General features: G+C 50.5%; 3 protein-coding genes across 4 annotated transcripts in view; 1 reads left to right on the plus strand and 2 right to left on the minus strand.

The window, feature by feature from the left end:
• Window positions 1-1,639: 1,639 nt before the first annotated feature.
• On the plus strand, window positions 1,640-2,940 carry LOC139788400 (mid1-interacting protein 1-B-like). Its single transcript, XM_071728361.1, has 2 exons — window positions 1,640-2,278; window positions 2,560-2,940. Exon 1 carries the CDS (start codon window positions 1,850-1,852, stop codon window positions 2,258-2,260), a length of 411 nt encoding a protein of 136 aa, XP_071584462.1. The 5' UTR covers window positions 1,640-1,849; the 3' UTR covers window positions 2,261-2,278; window positions 2,560-2,940.
• A 4,325-nt stretch (window positions 2,941-7,265) lies between these two features.
• NDUFC2 (NADH:ubiquinone oxidoreductase subunit C2) lies at window positions 7,266-13,235 on the minus strand. Its single transcript, XM_071728891.1, has 3 exons — window positions 13,058-13,235; window positions 8,781-8,924; window positions 7,266-7,465 (listed from the first exon to the last, which is right to left on the minus strand). Exons 1-3 carry the CDS (start codon window positions 13,194-13,196, stop codon window positions 7,416-7,418), a joined length of 333 nt encoding a protein of 110 aa, XP_071584992.1. The 5' UTR covers window positions 13,197-13,235; the 3' UTR covers window positions 7,266-7,415.
• A 5,984-nt stretch (window positions 13,236-19,219) lies between these two features.
• Window positions 19,220-25,331, minus strand: part of ALG8 (ALG8 alpha-1,3-glucosyltransferase) — a 28,454-nt gene continuing 22,342 nt past the window's right edge. The window contains exons 10-13 of one of the 2 annotated variants that reach the window (XM_071768409.1): window positions 24,601-24,740; window positions 22,258-22,355; window positions 21,167-21,239; window positions 19,220-19,824 (exon numbers count right to left, since the gene is read on the minus strand). In XM_071768409.1, coding sequence (XP_071624510.1) covers window positions 19,593-19,824; window positions 21,167-21,239; window positions 22,258-22,355; window positions 24,601-24,740 — 543 coding nt within the window. In that variant the 3' untranslated portion in view covers window positions 19,220-19,592. The remainder of the gene's footprint in view (window positions 19,825-21,166; window positions 21,240-22,257; window positions 22,356-24,600; window positions 24,741-25,331) is intronic. The other variant, XM_071768494.1, reaches the window with a different exon arrangement.

Consider the following 25,331-nt stretch of genomic DNA (forward strand, 5'->3'; position numbering starts at 1 on the left):
ACAGCTCCCCAGCACATGAGGTCCCTCCTCAGCCCACAGGGACATCTCCAACCCAGCATCTTCACCTCTCCCTGGTTCAGCTGGGTGGCATGGGTCAGGCCCAGCTGGTACCAACCTCTGCTTGCTCACCTCCCACTGTAGGACAGGGAGGAGGAAATCCACCCAAAGGTTCCTACAGTGACACAAGGACAGGGGGGATTTCACTCCCCAGTTGCAGTAACCAGCAAAACCAGACAGACTCCACTTGAGGAGAAGAAAATGCTGGTTTAATCTACCAGGAGAAAGAGAAAACATGACCAGGTCTTAATATCTCCCACCCCCAGACCTCCCTTCTCCCCTCAGGGCACAGAGGATGGGCAGGGGGATTCAGGGTTTGTTCCCCACATGTTGGTTCTGCTGCTGCTTCCTCCTTAGATGAGGACCCCTCACATTCCTCCTCAGCCCCATCTTAGGTCCCCCTCATGCCAGAGAGCATGGGAGCTCTGGGCAGCTCTGTCACCCTCACAGTGAAGAAGTTTCTGCTCATGCTGAGGTGGAACTTCCTATTTTTGAGCTTAAGCTTATTATTACTTGTCCTATTCCTGGGTACCTCTGAAAAGGGATTGGGCCCTTCAGCAGAACATGAGGGCTGTGGGGGACCCAGTTTTGGCTGATGGGGTGATTGTCCCCTTGGGATTAACACCCCAGGGATAGGGACCTGTGGACAAACCCGGGACTGCAGAGCTCTGCCATCCTCTGGCTTCCTGCTGCCCTTGCTGAGGTGGCTTGGAAGGACCAAGTCAAAGGAAAAAGAGAGCAGCAGGGGGCTGTAGTGTCCCTGTGTCCCTCTGCCCCAGGAGCCTGGAGATGTCATTTCATTTCCAGCAGCTCCACAATGTCCCAGACCTACATCATGGCCAAGCTCCTGGCTGGTGCCTGCACAGGGCCAGCAGCACCCACACGCCTTGGTACAATGCTGGACCCCATGGCAGGACACCCAGAGACCCCAGGGGCACCTGGCAAGTGACAAGAAGGGTGGCAGGGACAGGTCTGGGGAGAAGAAGAAGGTGGGTGGAAGCATCTGTACCAGGCTGGGACATGGTGGGGAGCAGTGGGAGAGCTGCCAGCACCGAGGGTTGCAAAAGGGATGAGACCCCACGGCCATTCCCAAAATAGGACATTTTTTGGGTATTGACACACACAACAAGGACACGCGGGGACAGGCAGTGTTGGCCACTGCCCAGCAATGCCATCGGCCCCAGGATGGGGGCCCTGTCCATCCTCCCCCATGAGCAGAGACAGAGACAGAGACAGAGACAGAGACAGAGACAGAGACAGAGACAGAGACAGAGACAGAGACAGCTCCATGTCCTGCCATGAGAGTTCCACACCGTGGGGGCAGGTGATTGTTTGTGTCCTCATCCCACGGGGAGGGGAGCCCAGAGCATGGGGATGTTTCTGGAAAACCCTGCTGCTGGTCACCAGCCGGATACCGTGACCATAGGAGCCCAGAGTGCAGCCCATTCCCAGAGGAATTTTCCAGAGCTCAGCAACTGTGGTCGGGGGGTTGCTCAATGTCCTCCGAGGGCAGTGAGGAGGGGGCAGAGGTGATGCCCTCCTGGCAGCAGGGCCAGGGGAGATTGCAGAGAGCCAGGGACACTGCGTGGCCAAAGCCCAGCTGGGCTGCAGCCAAGCCCGGCCCCAGGGATGTCCAGCCCTGCCCAGGACTGGCAGGAGAGGAGAGCAGAGGAGAGGGGAGGAGGGAGGTGCCCCTGCAGCACATAAAAAGCCCTGGGCAGGGACGGGGAGCAGGCAGCAAAGGCAGAAGAGCCCAGAGCAGAGCTGTGAGCAGAGCTGTGAGAGCAGAGCCATGGAGCAGTACTTCTCAGCCACCCAGAAGATGGAGCAGGAGGTGATGTTCCCCAGCCTGCTCCGAGGGGTTTTCCCGCAGCAGGAGGGGGCAGACCCGGCCACAGGAGGCAACACGGACCTCTATGAGCGCTACCAGCTCCTCAAGGCCATCAAACCTGTGGTGGAGAAAGGCCTGGCCTCTGTCACCGACCAGAGCCACGGCGACACCGACACCGACGCCGCCGACGCCTCGGGTGACGATGACGGTGACGACCCCGTGGATGCTCAGCTGGAGAGGCGCCTGTCCCACCACCTCTCTGGCTTGCAGCAGGTCCTCACCCACCTCACCAGGGACACCAATGCCCTGACCCGGAGGTACAGCCAGATCCTGGAGCAGATCAGCCCCAGCGAGGGCCAGCCCAGCTGGTGACCCTGCCACAGCCACCAGGTAAGAGCTGGGGGGGGAAATGGGGACACCAGGGAGGGGCACGGGGACAAGGGGGGGTGGGCACAGGCCCTGGGCAGCTCTCCCACACTGCAGACTGGGGAGGTACTGGGAAAAAAAGCTGTCCCCTGCTTAAACACTGCACATCTCCACGGCTGTGCTGCTGGAGGGGACTCTGCCCCTCCCTCTGTGCACAGACTCCAAGGGGTTCAGGCTGTATGGACCTGGCTGAGCAGGGCTCTCCCTGGGAAGAGCTTTGTGGGTAACAGCAGCTGCTGTTGCAGGGTGGCTGCTGGTGACACCACAGAGAGGACGTCCCCATGGCTGACCCATCACAGGCCCCAGTCCCACTCAGCCAACCCACACCCTGGCAGCTGATCTCCCAGCACTGGAACCACTGGAACCTCGGCGATGGCTGCAACCACTGGAGACCCAGATGGCACCTTATCCTCATAGGAAGAAGCATCTGCTCCTGCTGGGAGGTCCATTGGACTGCACCCCTCGTGCCCTCCTCTTTATTTTCAAAGAGCAGCACAAAGGCGGTGACGTTGCTGGGTGGCCCCAACCTCCAAGCTTGCCCTGGGACTGCCCAGCCCTTTTCCAGCTGGTACCTGGACTCTGAGGGCCTTTTCCCCAAGTTTTGCTAATAAAACCATCCCTGAGAAGCTGTTGTCCGGGTGGTGCTTTCCCCTGCCTGGTGTCCTCAGGGAGTGCCCAGGAGTGGGGCAGGAGGACTTGGGCTGTGCTGGGAGGGGACTTTCCAGTGCAGGGATGGGGAAGGTGAAGGGACAGAGAATCAGAGAGACCCTGAATGGTTTGGAGAGGACTTTGGAGAGGCCATGTACTCTATCCCCCTGCTATGTGCATGAACATGTCCCACAGGTTCACAGAATCATAGAATTTTCAGGGCTGAAGGGCCCTTTGAGATCATCCAGTTCCAACCCCCCTGCCATGGGCAGGGACACCTCCCACCAGATCAGGTTGCTCAGAGCCCCATCCAGCCTGGCCTTAAAAACTTCCAGGGATGGGGCTTCCAGCACCTCTCTGGGCAACCTGTGCCAGGGTCTCACCACCCTCATGGTCAAAAACGTCTTCCTAACATCTAATCTAAATCTCCCTTCCTATAGTTTGATTCCATTCCCCCATGTCCTATCACTCCCTGACATCCTACAAAGTCCCTCCCCAGCTTTCTTCATATACTGGAAAGACACAATAAGGTCTCCTCAGAGCCTTCTCCCCTCCCCAGACAGAACAACCCCAACTCTCCCAGTCTGTCTTCACAGCAGAGGTGCTCCAGCTCTCTGATCATCCTCCTGGCCCTTCTCTGGACTCATTCCAGCACATCCATGGCTTTCTTGTAACAGGATCAGGTAGCAGAGTGTCCTGTCCTCGCAGGAAGCTCTGGAGGGATGGCAGTGACCTCTCCAGTGGAGCTGGGGGCTGGATTTGGAGACCTCCCACACCTGAAACAGGGTCTGGAAGGATTGAGCAAGGACAAAGACTGTCCCAGGATCCTCGGGCAGGAGGCAAAGAAATGGGGGGAAGAATAACAGGAGGTGCCAGGGATGAAGTGGGGACACTCTTGGACACGTGTGTGGGGAGATGTTTGCCCCTTCCCATGCTGTGTCTGGGCTTGGGCTTCCCCAGAGGATGGGAGGCTGGGGGGAGGCTTGCCCTAACACCAGGACTGCAGCTGCAGAGACCTGAGGATCTCATTGCACCATCACCCAAACTTCTTCCTCTTCTGCAAAACAGCTGCCAAGGACCAAACCACCCAAACTGTGCCCAGACACAATCCCCATCACAACCCCACTAATGTGAGAGCTTTGCAGCAGGTGCTCAACCTTGGCAAGCTTGCAGCCTTCTCTTATCCAGAGGAAATGGAGCATCAGGGGAATACTGGGAGAGACATGAGCTGACCCCAGTGCAATGCCACCTCAAGTTTGGATGCTGTAGCCCAGAGCAGGGTACAAGTAGAGCTGGAGGATGTGTATGGGGTCTCCAACCCCCCTGTGCAGCTCCTCTGCCACTGTACTTGATGGCAGTGCCAGCTGATGAACTGTGAGGAATGGGGGGACATTGGGTTCCTACTGAGGGGAGGGCCATGGAGGAGGTGATGCCCCTCTGGGGGTTTACATGGCTGGACCTGAAAGAGCTGTGACTTCGTTAGGAGATAATGGTCACAGTGAGGGAGACATTGAAGAGGAACCTGCAGTTACCTCCAGCAATGGATTTTGGCTTTGGCAGTGAGCTCAGCAAGTGGAGAGTTTTGGGGTGCAACAGGGAACCACGGGAGCAGGACATTGGGCGAAGTGCTCCTCACCGCTGCTGGACACGAATGCCAGGGGATGCAAGACATTCCCAGAAAATCTCTCTGACGTGGGACAGCTGGAAGGACACACTGAGGACTTGTGGGCAGCTCTCTGCGAGGCGCTGTCTGGCCAGGCGGCCCCGAGCCCGGGCTGTGCCAGAGGAAAGTGCTGCTGCTCCGCTTGCATCACGCTGCCCCGGGCTGCAGCAAGCCCTGACACTGCCCTGCTGCTGGCCACCACTCTTGCACATGGCTGATAAGGGACACGAGGTGGTCACAGAAGAGGTCTTTGACCTTGACAAACCCCGCGCCGGTCCCTGCCTGGCAGGAGGAGGGCAGCCGGGGCAGCTCAGGCCCGCTCCGGCGTGGCGGGGGGATGCTGGCTCCACACTGCCCTGGAAAAGCTCCCGGGACACCGGCACCACGGGGAGAGACATTTCTCCCTTCACAGTGTTGGAGCCAGTCAGGGGCTTGCAGGTTTGTTTCTGGCTGTTGGATGCCACCGAATTCAGAAGAAAGCTGTGACCTGGGCAGGGGGGTCAGAGCCCCATTCAGTCTGGTTTTAAAAACTTCCAGGGATGGGGCTTCCACCACCTCTCTGGGCACCCTGTGCCAGGGTCTCACCACCCTCATGGTGAAGAACTTCTGCCTAACTTCCAATCTAAATCTCCCATCTTCTAGTTTGAGTCCATTCCCCCATGTCCTATCACTCCCTGACATCCTAAGAAGTCTCTCACCAGATTTCTTGTAGCCCTCTTCAGATACTGGAAGGCCACAAAAAGGTCTCAGAATGGGTTGGGGACTCCAGAACTGGACACAGGACTCCAGGTGGGGTCTCAGCAGAGCAGAGCAGAGGGGGAGAATCCCCTCCCTCAACCACTGTCTGTGTTTTTTCTGATGCCCCCAGGACAGGGTTGGTTTCTGGGCTGCAAGCACACATTGATGGCTCATGTTGAGCTTCTCGTCCAGCACCACCCCCAAGTCCTTCTCCTCAGGGCTGCCCTCAATCCTTTCTCCTCCCAGCCTCTATTCCTTTATGGGATTTTCTCCACCCAGGTGCAGAACCTTGCACTTGGCCTTGTTGAACTTGATGCAGTTTGCACTTTCCAAGGCTGTGCAGGTCCCTCTGGATGGAATCCCTTCCATGTTACCAATATGCACAAATCCTGATGGGTGGTGTGGGGAAGATGCCCCCGAGCTCTTCCCAGTGGTGCCCAGTGACAGAACAAGAACCACTGGGCACAAACTGAAGAGCAGGAAATCCCATCTGAATAGAGGAAAACCTGTTTGTGAACAGGGAGGGTGGTTAAGAACTGTCTCAGGCTGCCCAGAGAGGTGGTGAAGTCTCCATCCTTTTGGAGTTATCTGTAACCAAACCAGACTTGATCCTGGGCCACAGCCCAGTTTGAGCAGGGCTGGAATTCCCCCATCACTTTTTAGCCCCACAGATATTCATCTTCCCCTTTATCATAACCTGATTTGAGGAAACATCTTCCATGAGATCAGGCTGCTCAAAGTGCTGTCCAACTTGATCCATAACACTTCCAGGGATGGTTGTGTTTACCAGCAGATCCAAGGAGCTCTGAACCTCACTCAGAACATTCACAGCTGGAGTAGCTTCAGTGTTTTATTTTGCTTTCCCACCCTTGATCAGGTAAATTTAACTGGAAGTGCTTGAAGCTCCAGGGTTGCTGAGAACCTTGCAGATCCTCAGTGTGTCTGGAACATGTGTGAGTCCAGCACGTGGATTCAGGAGCCAACAACCAAGTGAGAAAGAAAAAGGTTGGATCCTGATCCCCAGCAAAGAAAAAGCACCATGAGACTCCAGAACAGAGAAGGGAATTATTTAGGGAGAGCATCTATTTTTGCTAGTAGGGCAGAATTAGTTTCACAGGAAGATTTTGGCTGCAGTGTCTACAAGGGTTGGTCCAGAGCACACTAAGGGTCAGGAGAAACACCAGTGAGAAATAGAAAGGAGGAATTTCCATAACTGCATTCTGGGTGTGTTAAAATTATGCTGCATTTTATCCTCATTTACTGCCCAGGTAGAAGTGACATGGATAGAAGGAGCTTAATCAAGTCTAAAAGTCATCTTTAATGGAATTAGATAAAGTTTTGTGATGTGAAAATTATGCTCAGAAACAAGAGGCACAACCTCAATTTAAGTTCCAGCATTTTACCTTCTTTAGTAAAATCGATGTCACTACAAGAGCTGTTTAAAAGGAAAAAAAAAAAGGGATATGGATAGAACAGTATTGAAGTTATTTATATACCTTCTATATATTGACATGCTCTAACTATTTAACACTAAAAGCTGGAAGTCATACACTGAATTACACTTGAAAAGAATTGAAAGCTTTACTAATTATTGATGTAATTGCTATCAAATATCACACTAAGGGTTTTTGCACCAGTATTTTTTCCCACCATATCATCCATTGCTGGCAGTGGATGGATTGAAAGTGAGGAGAGTGTGTGAGAAATTAAAAAAAATAATAAAACAAGAAGAAATAGAAAGCAATTTGAAATATTTTTCTAATTTTTCTTAAGTTATTTTGAATCTGCTTCTAAAATAACAAAAAAAAAAGGGGTGAAGGAAAATTATTATCCCACAACAATTACCAGTCACTTACTAATTGATACACCACGATCAAGAGAAGAACAAGTCACCAAACACTGTGGATTTCATGGGAACTTTTATTACATGAAAATAAGCAATGGTTCATTTTCTAACCTCTGGATAGTTGAAGATTTACAGCCAGCTCTCCAAAAATCCTCAGTAAGGAATTAGTTCAGCAGCTGCATCCTGGGACACCACGGGAGAAAACCTCAGCGAACTGGGCGGAACTCTTCCAAAAGCTCTCCCACCCTTTTCTTTTCTGCAGGAGGCAAGGGGCAGAGTTGCAAAAACCTGATCAGCATTTGAGATCATTTCTGAAGATTTCTAATATTAAGTCTTAAGGTTAACGAAGCCACTAGATTCTATTTTTTTTTTTGCTGCCACCAGTAAACTGTGAGCATAAGCTGAATACCTCACATCTATTCCATGGGGCTCCCTGTGCAGAGATCTCAACACCAACAGTTCTCTGTTTCCACAGATTTCTTCAGAAATGGCAAAACGTTGATTATAGTCCCAAAGCCCAAGTCAACTAACTGTATTCTCTTAGAAAACAGGCAATTTTCACCAAAAATTTGCCATGGCATGGCTGGGCTTACTGACTACCTTTAGTAAAATGCCATTTTTACCCAGGCTCTAAGCAGCAAGAGCCAATGGTGCTTCAAGCCTCCTGATGTTTCTATTTATTCTTTTTTTACCTCTTCTACTGAATTTCTAAATCTTCAGCACCCTGTTTTTAAATCAACATGCACTGCTTCCCATGTGCAATGTATTCCTTACATGTCATCTTACAAGAATAAGCAGGAAAATCTTGACTTAGAATAAAAGTAATTTGTACTTTTCATAGAATTGGTTGGGTTGGAAGGGACCTCAGAGCTCCTCAAGTCCAACCCTTGATCCACTCCCCCCGTGGTTCCCAGCCCATGGCACTCAGTGCCACATCCAGGCTCTTTTGAAATAGCTCCAGGGATGGAGAATCCACCCCTTCCCTGGGCAGCCCATTCCAATGCCTGATCCCCCTCTCCATCAAGAAATTCTTTCTAATGTCCAACCTAAACCTCCCCTGGCACAACTTGAGACCATGGCCTCTTGTCTTGCTGAGAGTTGCCTGGGAAAAGAGCCCAACCCCCCCCTGGCTCCAACCTCCTTTCAGGGAGTTGGAGAGAGTGATGAGGTCTCCCCTGAGCCTCCTCTTCTCCAGCCTCAACACCCCCAGCTCTCTCAGACTTTCCATTACTTTGTTTCTCCTTCACTGGCCCAAGTTGGGCCTTGCTCCTCTTTTTGGCTCTGCAATTTTTATGTTAAACTAGGAAGGGTTGGCCAACCAAGGCAGCTGATCAGCTCAATGAAAACATCAGTTTTCATACCATAAAACCCTTAACACTGTTGCTACTCAGATCATGGATAAGCAGGGAAGAGGCAGCAGCCAGCAAGACTTGCTAGAAAAAAAAAATTCCAGATTCCCCGAGCAGCCCGGCAACATCTTTACCTCATTAACCACTTACATCATTACCACTCATTAACCAGGGTGCTGTAGCAGGCTGTGTGTTCTTTCTTAACACACCCACTCCTCATACCTGCTGCCTTGAAGTCCTCTGGGTGCTGCCTGACATACTCCAAGAGCTCTCTGTCCAGCTTGGCGTACACGTACTCGGTGCGTTTGATCAGGTAATACCCAACAAACCACCCCACGGTGGTGAAGAGCACCTGGCGGTGAACACCTGCAGCAGGAGGACAAATGTCCCCTCCTCACCCCAAATCCCAGACCCAGGTGGACCCAGCACCCCTCCCCAAACACTTTACCCCCCCACAGAAACTTTTTTCCCTCCCACACCTGGCTCCGTTCTCCCCGCTTTGCCCCCACCCGGCCCCTCTGCTCACCTGCAGAGCAACCCCGGCCCCTCACAGCCCTCCAGAGAATTCCCTTTCCTCAGGGTTCCTTCCCCTTCCTGCCTGCACCCCCATATCCCTCACAGTCACCCCAAATCCCCTCCATGCCCATGTAATGTCCCTTTGCCCTCTGATTATCTGCAATCCCTGCCCAGCCCTCAGATCCCTCGCCTCAGGGCTCCTTTCCCTACAACATCCCACCTACAACTCTGCCCCAAATCCCACACAGCCCCTCCTCACCCCAAATCCCAGACCCAGGTGGACCCAGCACCCCCCCACAGACCTTTTTTCCCCTCCACAGACCTTTTTTCCCCTCCACAGACCTTTTTTCCCCACACACCCACCCAGCTCCGTTCTCCCCGCTTTGCCCCCACCCGGCCCCTCTGCTCACCTGCAGAGCACCCCCAGCCCCTCACAGCCCTCCAGAGAATTCCCCTCTTTCCTCAGGGTTCCTTCCCCTTCCTGCCTGCACCCCCATATCCCTCAGTCACCCCAAATCCCCTCCATCCCCATGTAATGTCCCTTTGCCCTCTGATTACCTGCAATCCCTGCCCAGCCCGCAGATCCCTCACCTCAGGGCTCCTTTCCCTACAACATCCCACCTACAACTCTGCCCCAAATCCCACACAGCCCCTCCTCACCCCAAATCCCAGACCCAGGTAGACCCAGCACCCCCCACAGACCTTTTTTTCCCCCCCACAGACCTTTTTTTCCCCCCCCCACAGACCTTTTTTTCCCCCCCCACAGACCTTTTTTCCCCCCCACACACCCAGCTCCGTTCTCCCCGCTTTGCCCCCACCCGGCCCCTCTGCTCACCTGCAGAGCAACCCCGGCCCCTCACAGCCCTCCAGAGAATTCCCTTTCCTCAGGGTTCCTTCCCCTTCCTGCCTGCACCCCCATATCCCTCACAGTCACCCCAAATCCCCTCCATGCCCATGTAATGTCCCTTTGCCCTCTGATTATCTGCAATCCCTGCCCAGCCCTCAGATCCCTCGCCTCAGGGCTCCTTTCCCTACAACATCCCACCTACAACTCTGCCCCAAATCCCACACAGCCCCTCCTCACCCCAAATCCCAGACCCAGGTGGACCCAGCACCCCCCACAGACCTTTTTTCCCCCCACAGACCTTTTTCCCCCCCACAGACATTTCCCTATCCCCAAAGACACTTTCCCCCCCCACACACCCAGCTCCGTTCTCCCCACTTTGCCCCCACCTGGCCCCTCTGCTCACCTGCAGAGCACCCCCAGCCCCTCACAGCCCTCCAGAGAATTCCCTTTCCTCAGGGTTCCCTCCCCTTCCTGCCTGCCCCCCTATATCCCTCAGAGAGTCACCCCAAATCCCCTCCATCCCCATGTAATGTCCCTTTGCCCTCTGATTACCTGCAATCCCTGCCCAGCCCTCAGATCCCTCGCCTCAGGGCTCCTTTCCCTACAACATCCCACCTACAACTCTGCCCCAAATCCCACACAGCCCCTCCTCACCCCAAATCCCAGACCCAGGTGGACCCAGCACCCCCCACAGACCTTTTTCCCCCCCACAGGCCTTTTTCCCCCCCACAGACACTTTTCCCCCCCACAGACACTTTTCCCCCCCACACACCCAGCTACGTTCTCCCCGCTTTGCCCCCACCCTGCCCCTCTGCTCACCTGCAGAGCACCCCCGGCCCCTCACAGCCCTCCAGAGAATTCCCTTTCTTCAGGGTTCCTTCCCCTTCCTGCCTGCACCCCCATATCCCTCACAGTCACCCCAAATCCCCTCCATCCCCATGTAATGTCCCTTTGCCCTCTGATTACCTGCAATCCTTGCCCAGCCCGCAGATTCCTCACTTCAGGGCTCCTTTCCCTACAACATCCCACCTACAACTCTGCCCCAAATCCCACACAGCCCCTCCTCACCCCAAATCCCAGACCCAGGTGGACCCAGCACCCCCCACAGACACTTTCCCCCCCTCCACACCCAGCTCTGTTCTCCCCGCTTTGCCCCCACCCGGCCCCTCTGCTCACCTGCAGAGCACCCCCGGCCCCTCACAGCCCTCCAGAGAATTCCCCTCTTTCCCCAGGGTTCCTTCCCCTTCCTGCCTGCACCCCCATATCCCTCAGAGAGTCACCCCAAATCCCCTCCATCCCCGTGTAATGTCCCTTTGCCCTCTGATTATCTGCAATCCCTGCCCAGCCCGCAGATCCCTCACCTCAGGGCTCCTTTCCCTACAACATCCCACCTACAACTCTGCCCCAAATCCCACACAGCCCCCCTCACTCCCCCTCTAATCCCCCATCCCCTCCCCTCAGGACTGTGTTCCCTTCCCATCCCACCCCGATGGCCCTTAACAAAACCCCAAATACTCTCTTACCCATCCCCTCACCTCAGATCCCCCCACCCTCCACTCCCACCCCAATATTCCTGGAGATTACCCCAAATCCCAGGCACCCCCTTCCCCAGCTCCTCCTAAACGCCTCCAACTCCCTCATCTCTCCCCTGACTCTCAGTTCAGGGTTTTCTCCCCTTTCCCCTGTCCCTACATCCCTCAGAGTCACCCCAAATACACCCTTCCCTTCCCTTCCCCCATCCCCTCACCTCAGACCTCCCTGCCCTTCACTCTCGTTCCTATATCCCTTAAGGCCACCCCAAATCTCACATCTCCCCTTCTCCAGCCCCCCCAACCCCCTTTTCCTCCCCATGCCCTCACCTCAGGGCTGTTCCCACTTTCCACACACTCCTGTATCCCTCATACTCACCCCAAACCCCTCAGAGTTTTCTCCCCTTTCCCCTATAGTCCTCAGAGTCACCCCAAATCCCAAATACACCCTTCCCTCCCCCCAACCCCTCACCTCAGAGCTCCCTGCCCTTCACTCTCGCCCCTGTATCCCTTAAGGCCACCCCAAATCTCACATCTCCCCTTCTCCAACCCCCTCAATCCCCTTTTCCTCCCCATCCCCTCACCTCAGGGCTGTTCCAACTTCCCACACACTCCTGCATCCCTCACACTCACCCCAAACCCCTCAGGGTTTTCTTCCCTTTCCCCTGTCCCTACATCCCTCAGAGTCACCCCAAATACACTCTTCCCTCACCCCAAACCCTCACCTCAGAGCTCCCTGCCCTTCACTCTCGTCCCTATACCCCTTAAGGCCACCCCAAATCTCACATCTCCCCTTCTCCAGCCCCCCCAATCCCCTTTTCCTCCCCATGCCCTCACGTCAGGGCTGCTCCCTCTTCCCACACACTCCTGTATCCTCACCCCAAACCCCTCAGGGCTTCCTTCCCTTTCCCCTATCCCTACATCCCTCAGAGTCACCCCAAATCCCAATTACACCCTTCCCACCCCCCAACCCCTCATCCCTGCCCTTCACTCTCACCCCTATACCCCTTAAGGTCTCCCCAAATCTCACCTCTCCCCTTCTCCAGCTCCCCCAGCCCCCTTTCCCTCCCCATCCCCTCACCTCAGGGCTGTTCCAACTTCCCCCACACTCCTGCATCCCTCACACTCACCCCAAACCCCTCAGGGTTTTCTCCCTTTTCCCCTGTCCCTACATCCCTCAGAGTCACCCCAAATACACCCTTCCCTCACTCCAAACCCTCACCTCAGAGCCCCCTGCCCTTCACTCTCGTCCCTATACCCCTTAAGGCCACCCCAAATCTCACATCTCCCATTCTCCAGCCCCTCCAACCCCCTTTTCCTCCCCATCCTCTCAGGGCTGTTCCCTCTTCCCACACATTCCGGCATCCCTCACACTCACCCCAAACCCCACAAACCCCCTTCCTCAGCCCCTCTAACCACCACCACCACCCCCTCACCACCCTTCCCTTCCCCCCCCCCCCCCCCCCCCATATCCCTCAATCCCACACACCCCATCCCAAAGCCCTTTACCTCAGGGTTTGCTCCTGAGGTAACGCAACTCCCCCCCGTTCCCCCTCCTCCCATCACCTCAGGCCTTCCCCATCCTCCCTCCCCCATGCCCGCCGTACCGGATCGGATGATGGGGCGCTTGTTGAAGCCGTTGTCCAGCAGAGCCGTCACCCAGCCGGTCAGACCCAGCCAGGCCGAGCCCTTGTTGAGGAGAGGAGGAGGCGGCAGCGACCGCGCCTCGTCCGGCAGGAACACCATGGCCGCCAAGGTGACCGCGGGGGAGCGGTGCGGCAGCGCTCCCCTCCGCCCACCCCGAAGCTGCGCACTCGGGTTCCGCCGCTTCCGATGGAAGGGACCTGGGAGATCACAGAATCCTAGAACTGCCCATTATTGCCCATTATTGTTTGTATCTGAATAAAAATCACTGTGGCAAAGGACAAGGGATCATTGCTGTGTGGAAGGGTGTGTTGTAACAGCTCTCTGTGGAATACTTACATTAAAAACTTGATTTTTTTTTTTTTTCTTTCCAGCCTTTCTTGTGGTCTTTATCTCATGGCTCAGCCCTGCTTTTGAGGGACACTCAGAAATAATAATGTGGTGTCTAGCAGGAAACTCATCCAGAGGTGCTTTGTCCATCTCTTGAACAGCCAAATCTCAGGTTTTAAAATGGTTGCTTAATGTGTCTGTGTCCCTCTGACCTTGTTTCATAAAACTTCTTTGCAAAGTGGTTTTAATACTCTTCTAACAGTTATTTTTGTAGACTCAGATGACCAAACTGAGGCAGCTTCTGAGATGAGGAATTTTTAAGACCTGTGTCAAAATGTGGCTGGATAACCATATTTATTTACAGTTCATGTAAAACTGCAGCTGTGGCAAAGGACCCAAATGTCCTGAGTTTCAGTTCCTCTCATAAACTGAGGAAGAGGAGTGTTCTGTTCTGCCCCTGCAGAATCATAGAATTGGCTGGGTTGGAAGGGACCTCAGAGCTCATCAAGTCCAACCCTTGATCCACTCCCCCCGTGGTTCCCAGCCCATGGCACTGAGTGCCACATCCAGGCTCTTTTGGAATATCTCCAGGGATGGAGAATCCACCCCTTCCCTGGGCAGCCCATTCCAGTGTCTGATCCCCCTCTCCATCAAGAAATTCTTTCTAATGTCCAACCTAAACCTCCCCTGGCACAACTTGAGACCATGGCCTCTTGTCTTGCTGAGAGTTGCCTGGGAAAAGAGCCCAACCCCCCCCTGGCTCCAACCTCCTTTCAGGGAGTTGGAGAGAGTGATGAGGTCTCCTCTGAGCCTCCTCTTCTCCAGCCTCAACACCCCCAGCTCCCTCAGCCCTTCCTCACAGGATCTGTGCTGGATCCCTTCACCAGCCCAGTTGCCCTCGAGCCTCAGGTTCTCTGCTCCCACATCCTCACCGGGAAAAATTCCTTCCCAGGAGCTCTTGGGATCGCTTTTCCTGAAGTTCACAGAGGGATGGAGCAGCTCCTTGTGCTGCTTAATTTCTTCCCTGTTAGGTTAGCTAGAAATCCTCAAGCTCTCCATTTTCCCCAGTGTTTGCACTTTCAGAACTTGCAGGTGGAAACTGTTCTGGAGGGATGGCTGTGTGTGTTGGGATGGTTGGAAATGTAGCTGCAGGGGCAGGAGAATGGGACACGAGGAGACAGAGGATGTGTTGTTGTTGCATAGCATGAAAGCTTCATAAAAATGGGATTTTTTTTTTAATGTTTGAGGTGGTGAGGACAGCAAGAGGGACGAGTGTCCCCTGCCACTGATGCTGGAGTCACAGCTCAGACACTCTAGGTTATATTTGAATGTTTGGTTGTATAGTTGAATGTTCTTGTGTTGCAGTAAATAGCTGAGATGATGTGTATTTTTATTTCTTTTTTTTTTTTTTGAGAACAAAACCAAGCCTCATGCTCCTCCCAAACATTGATCTCTGTGTCCATTTGTATGTGTGACTCCAGGGCTGTGTCTGGGAGGGTTCTAATTGGAGGGGAATAAGTTTCCTGAGAGGCCGGATTGAAATGCCCAGAGGAGCTGGGTGTGTGGCAGATGGGCCGAGGGGAGCGGGGGAAAGGCCACCCTGTTTTTTAGCTAATTTGCCTGTATTTTATTTAAATGAACTGATGCCTAGCCAGGCTCAACTGGAGTCAGTGCCTAAAGCTTTTTGTAGCCGTGATATCCCAGAAGAGAAGCAGCAAAGTGCTGAAAGAGGCACTCTTATAGAGCTGCCCTACTACCTCTCCAAATACTTCTTCCATTTTCAAAAGATAAAAAAAGAAAAAAAAAAAAAAAGAAAAAAAAAAAAAAGTGATTGATTATAAAATTCCCCTGGTTTTGCTTTTTCTTTGACTCCCTGGGAAGCCAGGCTGAGGGATTGGGGTTGTTCAGCCTGGAGAAGAGGAGGCTCCCAGGTGAGCTCAGAGCAACCTTCCAATATCTGAAGGGGCTCCAAGAAAGCTGGGGGAGGGCTTTGGACATGGGGGGGTAGGGAGAGGACAAGGGAAATGGGTTGGAGAGGAGAGGACATGAGGAAGAAATTCTTGAATTTGAGGGTAGTGCCAAGGAAGTTGTGGCTGCCCCATCCCTGGCAGTGTCTCAGCCCAGGTTGGATGGGGCTTGGAGCAACCTGGGCTGTGGGAGGGGTCCCTGCCCATGCAGGGGGTTGGAACCAGATCATCTTCAAGGTCCTTTCCAACCCAAACCAGTCTATAATTCTATGATCTCAATCTCTCTTTCAGTTGAAACCATTCCCTCTCATCCCATCCCTCCATGCCCTTGTCCAAAGTCCCTCCCCAGCTTTCCTGGAGCCCCTTCAGGCACTGGAAGATGCTCCAAGGTCTCCCTGGAGCCTTCTCCAGGCTGAACAACCCCAACTCTCTCCCCCTGGCTCCAGAGCTGCTCCAACCCTCTGAGAGTCTCCATGGCCTCCTCTGGACTCTCTCCAACATCTCCATGGCCTCCTGGTGTTGGGTGCTCCAGAACTGGACCCAGCACTGCAAGGGGGATCCCACCAGAGAGAAGGAGAGGAAAAAACCCTTCCCCTGACCTGGTAGTGAGGTTACTTTTCATATATTCCAGGACCCAGTTGGCTTTCTGGGCTTTCTGCACACATTGCAAACTTACCTTGAGCTTCTTATCAACCACCTCTGAGTCCTTTTCCTCAGGGTTCTTCTCAATCCATTAAAATCCCCCCAAAATTCCAGCCCACAACCCTCCAGCCCACACAGCTTTATTGGAGATTGATTGGGGAGTCACAGAATCATGGAATTATTGAGGCTGGAAAAGATCTCAGATCACCCAGTCCAGCCTGGGACCTACCCCCACCACATCAGCTCCCCCCTGGCACTGAGTGCCACATCCAACCTTTCCTTAAACACTTCCAGGGATGGGGGACTCCAACACTTCCCTGGGCAGTTCCCAAAGTCCTGAGCTCTCTGGGTGAAGCAGCTCAGCCCTTGCTGCCTGCAGGGTGTGGGGGAGGCCAAGTGTGTTGTTAAATGAGGGTTTTAATTAAATGTGACATCAAACCCAATTTCTTCCCAGAGCTCTTCCTGCTAACAGATTAACAAAGGCCACGATGTCCCAGTATAGGTTGGGGGCTGACCTGCTGGAGAGCAGTGTAGGTGAAAGAGACCTGGGGGTCCTGGTAGACAAGAGGATGACCATGAGCCAGCAATGTGCCCTTGTGGCCAAGAAGGCCAATGGCATCCTGGGGTGCATTAGAAAGGGTGTGGTTAGTAGGTCAAGAGAGGTTCTCCTCCCCCTCTATTCTGCATTGGTGAGGCCACACCTGGAGTATTGTGTCCAGTTCTGGGCCCCTCAGTTCAAGAAGGACAGGGAAGTGCTTGAAAGAGTCCAGCGCAGAGCTACTGAGATGATTAAGGGAGTGGAACATCTCCCTTATGAGGAAAGGCTGAGGGAGCTGGGTCTCTTTAGTTTGGAGAAAAGGAGACTGAGGGGTGACCTCATCAATGTTTTCAAATATGTAAGGGGTGAGTGTCAGGGAGATGGAGTTAGGCTTTTCTCAGTGGTGACCAGTGATAGGACAAGGGGTAATGGGTGTAAATTGGAGCATAGGAGGTTCAAGTTGAATATCAGAAAAAATTTTTTTACTGTAAGGGTGACGGAGCCCTGGAACAGGCTGCCCAGGGGGATTGTGGAGTCTCCTTCACTGGAGACATTCAAAACCCACCTGGACACGTTCCTAGGGGATGTACTCTAGGGGGCCCTGCTCTGGCAGGGGGGGTTGGACTAGATGATCTTTCGAGGTCCCTTCCAACCCCTAGGATTCTATGATTCTATGATACTGTGCTGGTGGGGTTCATTACTATAAAAACCCAATTAAACCAGTTGCAACAGGGCCAGGATTGACATAACCATTAAAAAAAAAAAATTAATCACATTTGGACACCGCACTGGTCCTCGAGGATTCTGCCTTTTTCCTAAAAAAATTATCATTTAGCTTGTCCACAGAGGAGGTGGTTGGGTTGGGCTGTGGGAGATACTGAAGTTGAGGCAGGAATTCTTGGAAGATTTTGGCTCACCTGGCAAAGTGCTGCTGGAGAAAAGGATGGGGAGGTTTTTTTGGGGATATTACCTTTCATTCCCCTACTCTAAGCAGCACCTATAGATGATAAACTGGAGCACTAAGGATGATTTCCATGTGCAGAGCTTTGAGGCTTGGACCAAATACATGTGGAAGCAGCACTGCCAGCAGCCACAGCAGCTGAAAAGAGTGTGGCCAAGTACTTCATAGTGTAAAAAAAAAATTAAAATCAAAACAAAACTATAAGAAATTATTGAAAACTGGAGAGGAAAAGTCTGAAAATGAGCTCACTGGCTGTGAAAAATTTAACTGTACAAGCTACTTGTTTACACAAATGGCCACAGGAACTACTCTACTGCCCACCTGCTGTCTGTACAGGAGCCACTCTCTATTTTAACATAAAAAATATTCAAAGAACATATGCACCCCAGGGACTATCTCCTCTGAAAGGGTCATGTCTTCAAGTGGTATGGAAGAATGATCAAGAACTGCTGGAAATAAAATAATCCATCCATTCAGCCCTTCCAATTTCCATGTGTCAGCACTGGAATCCAAACCAGATGCCAATTTTTAGAGCAAAATCTCATAAGGGTTTAAAAAAAGCACAATGAGGACCTGCACCAAGCTGAAGGCAACTTTCATGTCTCAGGGTATGGATTGACAGGAAGCTGAACAGGAGCCAGCAGTGTGCCCAGGTGGCCAAGAAGGCCAATGGCATCCTGGGCTGGCTCAGGAACAGCGTGGCCAGCAGGTCCAGGGAAGGGATTCTGCCCCTGTGCTCAGCTCTGGGGAGGCCACAGCTTGAGTCCTGTGTCCAGTTCTGGGCCCCTCAGCTCAGGAAGGAGCTTGAGGTGCTGGAGCAGGTCCAAAGGAGGCAACTGGGCTGGTGAAGGGATCCAGCAGAAATGCTGTGAGGAAGGGCTGAGGGAGCTGGGGGTGTTGAGGCTGGAGAAGAGGAGGCTCAGGGGAGACCTCATCACTCTCTCCAACTCCCTGAAAGGAGGTTGGAGCCAGGGGGGGGTTGGGCTCTTTTCCCAGGCAACTCTCAGCAAGACAAGAGGCCATGGTCTCAAGTTGTGCCAGGGGAGGTTTAGGTTGGACATTAGAAAGAATTTCTTGATGGAGAGGGGGATCAGGCATTGGAATGGGCTGCCCAGGGAAGGGGTGGATTCTCCATCCCTGGAGCTATTTCAAAAGAGCCTGGATGTGGCACTCAGTGCCATGGGCTGGGAACCACGGGGGGAGTGGATCAAGGGTTGGACTTGATGAGGTCCCTTCCAACCCAGCCAATTCTATGATTCTGCAGGGGCAGAACAGAACACTCCTCTTCCTCAGTTTATGAGAGGAACTGAAACTCAGGACATTTGGGTCCTTTGCCACAGCTGCAGTTTTACATGAACTGTAAATAAATATGGTTATCCAGCCACATTTTGACACAGGTCTTAAAAATTCCTCATCTCAGGAGCTGCCTCAGTTTGGTCATCTGAGTCTACAAAAATAACTGTTAGAAGAGTATTAAAACCACTTTGCAAAGAAGTTTTATGAAACAAGGTCAGAGGGACACAGACACATTAAGCAACCATTTTAAAACCTGAGATTTGGCTGTTCAAGAGATGGACAAAGCACCTCTGGATGAGTTTCCTGCTAGACACCACATTATTATTTCTGTGTGTCCCTCAAAAGCAGGGCTGAGCCATGAGATAAAAAGACCATAAGAAAGGCTGGAAAGAAAAAAAAAAAATCAAGTCTTTAATGTAAATATTCCACAGAGAGCTGTTACAACACACCCTTCCACACAGCAATGATCCCTTGTCCTTTGCCACAGTGATTTTTATTCAGATACAAACAATAATGGGCAGGTTTTCCTCTGTCTGGACCTCGTGAAGCTTCACAGTTTAACCACAGCAAGTGGCACCTTACTGTGCCCCCTGCTACTGGGACACTTCTGACCAGAGGTTTCTTCATTGTAGGAGTGTTGGAAGAGAAATTACACTTGTGGCAAGGGTACTGGGTTTGACCAAGAGTTCTATGTCCTTGTGACAAAGCCTCCCAGTGGCCAAAAGTCCCCTCAAATCCTGGGACTGGTCCCCAGACTGGGGTTTTTACTCAGTTTTTTGCCTCACAGAGATTCGTTCAGTCAAGACTGAGACATAGAGTTTCAGCCAGGCATAGGTGACACCCAGGGCACAGTACACAGAGGTCAGCAAGAGGGGGACAAAAGGAAAGTGCTGTTGCCAGGGGGTCAGAGGAAAGATAAATTCACAGAAGATTTCCAAAGGCACCAGTTGGATGAGGTAGATTGTTTCAAGCCAGTTGAGTAGAGGCCTCTCTCTCCTGTCAGAGGAATTAAGAGGGGGGGAAAAAAAAAAAGTGTTAAAATATACACTCTTAATTAAAAATAATTTCTGCTTGAAGTGAACAGTGCAAACAAGATCCCCCCATAACTTCACAATAAGGCTTTAAACAATAACTTAAATATTGATATTAATTTAATTTAATAAATTTCAGCAGCAAAACATGGGATAGCAGGGTACAGCTGATTTCTTTTATCACAGGGTTCTTACACCAAGTTCCAAGATGCCCTGGAATCTAAGTAGAAATCTCAGCATTACCTCACAGTCATCCTGAACAGCTGCACAGAGACCTTCACACACACATTTCTTCCACCAAAGTTGTTCTACATCCAGAGCTTGGTAATATCAGATTTATCTTAACTTCCCCCAAGCTTTCTGTAGGATGTATGAGCCAATCTCTCCTGCAAAGGTGGGCAGGGTTTTGACTACAGGTGTTTTGACAGGGGAATTCATGTTCTTCTGGGAAGGAATTTGGTGTTTTTAGAAAGTTTGGAACAGGACACTTCTGGAAAAGGTTGATCACTAGAGAGAAACTGAGCTCCTACAGAGGTTTTTAGCTAAGAGTTCTTGAGAGAGAATAAATTTTATTCTGGAATACTAAGGGGGCAAAAGTATGTTGGAAAAAAAATCATCTACAAAAAGCAGGGGACTGAGGTTGTGAGGGCAGGTTTGTAACATTTTTGGCATTCTTCCTTACAGCAGAGCTTTGCAATGTGAAGTTTGGGATATAGGGAAGTGGAAACCAGAGGGGTTATAAGGATAAACACTATCTTTGGTCAAGTGAGTGAGAAATCACCAGCCTGTGAAAACACACAGGATGGTTTGGGTAATGTTATGCTTGGCAATCAAGTGTTTGCAGGAGACTGTTTGGCCAACTACAGCTTGGAGGAGTCTGCTGCTGCTCACCTGTCCCTTCCACACATGGAAATAGTAAATACCACTGCAAAACACACAGCAGCATTTACAGCTCCTAGCACAGGCAAACAGTCTCCAGGTAACTTGCTGCAGCACTGAATTAAACCCTCACAGCCTGCACACAACTTTGAGCTTGAGCAGCACATCAGGCACGTGGGGGTTTGCAGCCTGGGGGGTCCAAGTGGCTGTTGCAAGTCAAACATAACAAGGATGTGTTAAATTAACCTCATTTAATCCTTGTCTCCTGAAAAGAGGGAAGGGGCAGCATAATTTTTTTACTAGTAAGACTTCAACTTGATATTTCACCATCAGTTTCCTGTGCTGTTTGTCTCTTATGACAACACTGATCCCCAGTGACAGAAGAAATGGTTTTGCTCTTGGCTTGGGGAACAAGATTCTTTAATTACCTGAATAGAGATTTCAGTGAAGAGAAGCTGTAAACTGTAAACAGCAGCATAAGAAGTATTTTAATTGGAAGCTCTGAAATAGAAGAAACACAACACATGTATAAGATTAATTATAAATCCTTTTGCCATATAAACTGCAGTATTTATATAATTTATATATTTATTTTATCCCAAAAGAACTAAATGTTTTACTGCTTAGGACATCTAAGCCCCAACACAGATATTTACTAAAGCAAACACCAAACACTTACTTCAGTTATTTATAAACATATTGCATACACTAATTACAATTACAACATATCAACACTGCAAATAAGATTTTCCTATTTAAAAAATAAGAAATTACTGGGCTAGGAAGCTTGAAACATAAATGTAACAGCCAAATCAATGCTACCCAGTTTAGGTTGTGTGGTAGAGAAAAATTAAGTAAAGGAGAAGACAGAGGAAGTTTCTCATTTCTCAATGCAGCAGCCTCAGTATTCAGCAGATTACAGAGTGTGTCTGGAGTTGAACCCTCCCAGAGAGAAGAAAATCATGATGCAATAGTTACAGTGCTGACAAAGCTGTGATGGCCCAGGATTTAAACAAAGCAAAAGGGGGGGCAGAAGAGGATGGAAGAAAAACATTCTGGTCACAAAGACAAAACTGTCCTTGCACACCTGATTTAAATGATGCTTCTGGATGATTTTTTAGTTTACTGGCAGCATGAAGTGGTAGTCAGCTGGAAAACAGCCTCTCAGGCTTGTGGTTTCAAGCTGCCTTTATCACTTTTGCTTCACATGGTGGTATTAGACAGGGGGAAATTTCTAGAAGCATGGCAGAATGAAGGGTAACAACCACTGACTATGAGAGTTCCCCATTTTTACTTCAACTTAAAGGCTCTGGCTCTTGCACAGCTCTTTAAACCAACATTTCTGTTCACTAGCTGGAAAGTTTGTATTTATGGAAGCAAGCTGACATACAGCCTCTTGCAGCTTTCCACTAAATACATAAAATAATCCAAACCTGTTACACCTGCACATTATCTTTAGAAAGAAAAAAAATAGACAAAGCAGTAGGATGAAAGCACAGAAAGAAGGAAAGGACTTTACCTGGTAGTGTGAACAACAATGGAAAAAGTGAGAAGTGCCCTGTGGTTGTCAGTATCAAGTAGATGCCAGCATCCTTTGCTCTCTGAACAGACAGCAAGCTAAAAATGACAAGGATTTGTTAAGGCTTTGGAAACTTTATTTCAGCTCAATAAGACACTACTCAATTTACAAGAGACTGAAGAACATTTCATAATAGCCCAGACCCAGCCTGTCCCCAACACTGGAGCTGTGATGAAGTCTCCTGCTTCCAAACCATGTGGCCTCAGATGTAAATGCAGGAGTAAAATCAGCCAGGAAACCCTCCCCAGAATACTAAACACAAATATTAGGAAAGCTTGGAGTTTTCTACACCCTTTTTCTTTTCCCAGCTGGCTGCCAACATCCTCACCCCTACTTTTCCTCTTTCCTTTTGTTTTTCCTCTGTTAATTCCCTCTCACAAATCCCACTTCAGCTGTTTAAGGATCACTAAACATCTGAAGAGGAAAAAAAAGAAGTGTTTGCAGCAATACTGGTCAGGCAGCTTATGAACTACAGCCTCACTTCTACCCTAACAGCTCTTAAGTCCTTTTGGTAGAAGTGGTAAACTCCTTGTAAAGGCAGTGCAGAAGGTCCCTGCCCTCAGCTCATGAGCAATCTACCTGCCATTTAAATATCAACTACAGCACTCATCAAGGCTTAAACTGTGCAGGAAAATGCAATAAAAGAATAAATAAAATATTTAAATATTTTAAATATTTAATTTAAATATTTATAATATAAATAAATAAAATAATGCACTGTTTTTACATTTATGGTAGATATTTACATTTTACATTTATGGTAGATATTTAAACTTAACTACTCAGAGAGAATAAGAACTTCTTCAACAACAGATGCTTGCCAAACTTCAGTACAACAGCAGTGTCAAATGTTTCAAGCCAGGAAAGCCAATTATTTTTTTTCTCTTCAAAAGACAAAAGGCACAAGACAGACAATGAACAGGTCTTGGACTTGTCAGGTGCAAAGAATGCATTGCACAACTGCAACAATAACAGTGGGGGAAACAAAAGACCCTAAGAAAGCAGCCTGCTTCTGTCCACTGTGCCCTGTGAGTTCTATCCAGCCTCTCACTAAGATAAGGAGGCTTTAAGGGGCAGCTTAAATAATTCCTTTAAAAGCTGTCACAGCCTTAAGTCTGAACCTCATTCTTTCATAAGCATGGTTTGGCTTAGTTGCTTTGGGTTTTTTTCCCTCCATCATTCTAACAGCAATCAAAAAACACAGATCTTCTGTGTACTATGCATTTTTATACAGCTCAGAATTCAAAGAAACACAAAAGAGTGCATGCAGTGGGAAGGTCTGTGTGCCAGATTCCTAAACTGGTCACTTGTATCATCCCAACCCCAACCACTTCTGCTCCTCCCATCATCTGTAAATTAATACAAAGCCCCTTTTGGGGTGTCATAAAAGATGTTGTTTAACACCACACCAGTTTGCTACAAATGTTACACCTGCATCAGCACATTCTGCTGCTAAGGCAGCCACATTTTACTGTGCCTGAAATTAATTTAATTGAAGCGTGCTCAAACTCTGGAGCTTAAGGCATCCCACAAACCCTTTCCTTTCCTGAAACGTCCTTTGAGGATTCATAGAATCATAGAATTGGCTGGGTTGGAAGGGAGCTCAGAGCTCCTCAAGTCCAACCCTTGATCCACTCCCCCCGTGGTTCCCAGCCCATGGCACTCAGTGCCACATCCAGGCTCTTTTGAAATATCTCCAGGGATGGAGAATCCACCCCTTCCCTGGGCAGCCCATTCCAATGCCTGATCCCCCTCTCCATCAAGAAATTCTTTCTAATGTCCAACCTAAACCTCTCCTGGCACAACTTGAGACCATGGCCTCTTGTCTTGCTGAGAGTTGCCTGGGAAAAGAGCCCAACCCCCCCCTGGCTCCAACCTCCTTTCAGGGAGTTGGAGAGAGTGATGAGGTCTCCCCTGAGCCTCCTCTTCTCCAGCCTCAACACCCCCAGCTCCCTCAGCCCTTCCTCACAGCATTTCTGCTGGATCCCTTCACCAGCCCAGTTGCCTCCTTTGGACCTGCTCCAGCACCTCAATCTCCTTCCTGAGCTGAGGGGCCCAGAACTGGACACAGGACTCAAGCTCTGGCCTCCCCAGAGCTGAGCACAGGGGCAGAATCCCTTCCCTGGACCTGCTGGCCACGCTGTTCCTGAGCCAGCCCAGGATGCCATTGGCCTTCTTGGCTACCTGGGCACACTGCTGGCTCCTGTTCAGCTTCCTAACAAGTTCCTCAACAAGTGGCTGCAGGTCTATTTTGGCCAGCTGCTAGGTGGGAAATTCACTCACCTTAGAGGCAGAATAGCAAGGAGTATTGCTTTTTCATGCACGTGCCAGCCAAACATGAAGGAGCTCAACGCACAAAGGACAAGGCACTGAAGAAAGCCCCTGGGCCCTTGAGGTTTAAACCAAAGACAGAAAACAGAGGGCTAGAAACAACAGGCAAAAACAGGACTTCAGTGAAAAGTCTGGCAATCCTGGACACAAGCCATTGTCCAGTGAAGAAATATTTTTTTTTTTCAGTGTTAATAAACAGCAGCTGCACCCAGGTTGTGCTCATGGGGCACAAGCAGTTTGTAGCACTGGAGGAACTGGATCTATCTGGGTGTACAACTACAGCCTTCAGGACTTCATCTATGTAACAGGAGGGGGAAAAGGAGGCTGAAATTCAGACTGCTGACAGCTCCCTGCCATTTGTTTTGCAGGGACTACCTTTGAATTTAAGCCACCAAACTCATTTTATCAACACCACTGCATAAATGTGTCGAAACAAAGATTTTCAGCTAAAGGCCAGGCACTCACCAGAGTGAAAAGGACTTTGTATCCAGGTAATTACTTGTTGAGCCTCTAATTCCTTGCTGGTTGCATGAAGGACACTTGGCTTAGCTGTAGGTGATGCTATCAGAACACTCTAAGCCCACCAAATATTTCCATCAGTATCTCTGCTCAACTCCCTTCTATCACAAAAGGTTATTTCTAGCTCAGCATGCAGACTCTTTGACCCAAGATTGCTTTTAACA

This window comes from Heliangelus exortis, chromosome 1 (assembly GCF_036169615.1).
Source record: "Heliangelus exortis chromosome 1, bHelExo1.hap1, whole genome shotgun sequence".
Classification (NCBI taxonomy): Eukaryota; Metazoa; Chordata; class Aves; order Apodiformes; family Trochilidae; genus Heliangelus; species Heliangelus exortis.

Excerpts from the sequence above, each read along its gene's own strand:
- LOC139788400 (XM_071728361.1), top strand. The coding sequence starts at position 1,850 with ATGGAGCAGTACTTCTCAGCCACCCAGAAGATGGAGCAGGAGGTGATG.
- NDUFC2 (XM_071728891.1), bottom strand. The coding sequence starts at position 13,196 with ATGGTGTTCCTGCCGGACGAGGCGCGGTCGCTGCCGCCTCCTCCTCTC. Across the intron at positions 8,925-13,057 it reads GCGCCCCATCATCCGATCCG|GTGTTCACCGCCAGGTGCTC; the intron begins GTACGGCGGGCA and ends CTCCTGCTGCAG. Across the intron at positions 7,466-8,780 it reads AGAGGACTTCAAGGCAGCAG|AAAAGAAAAGGGTGGGAGAG; the intron begins GTATGAGGAGTG and ends TGCCTCCTGCAG.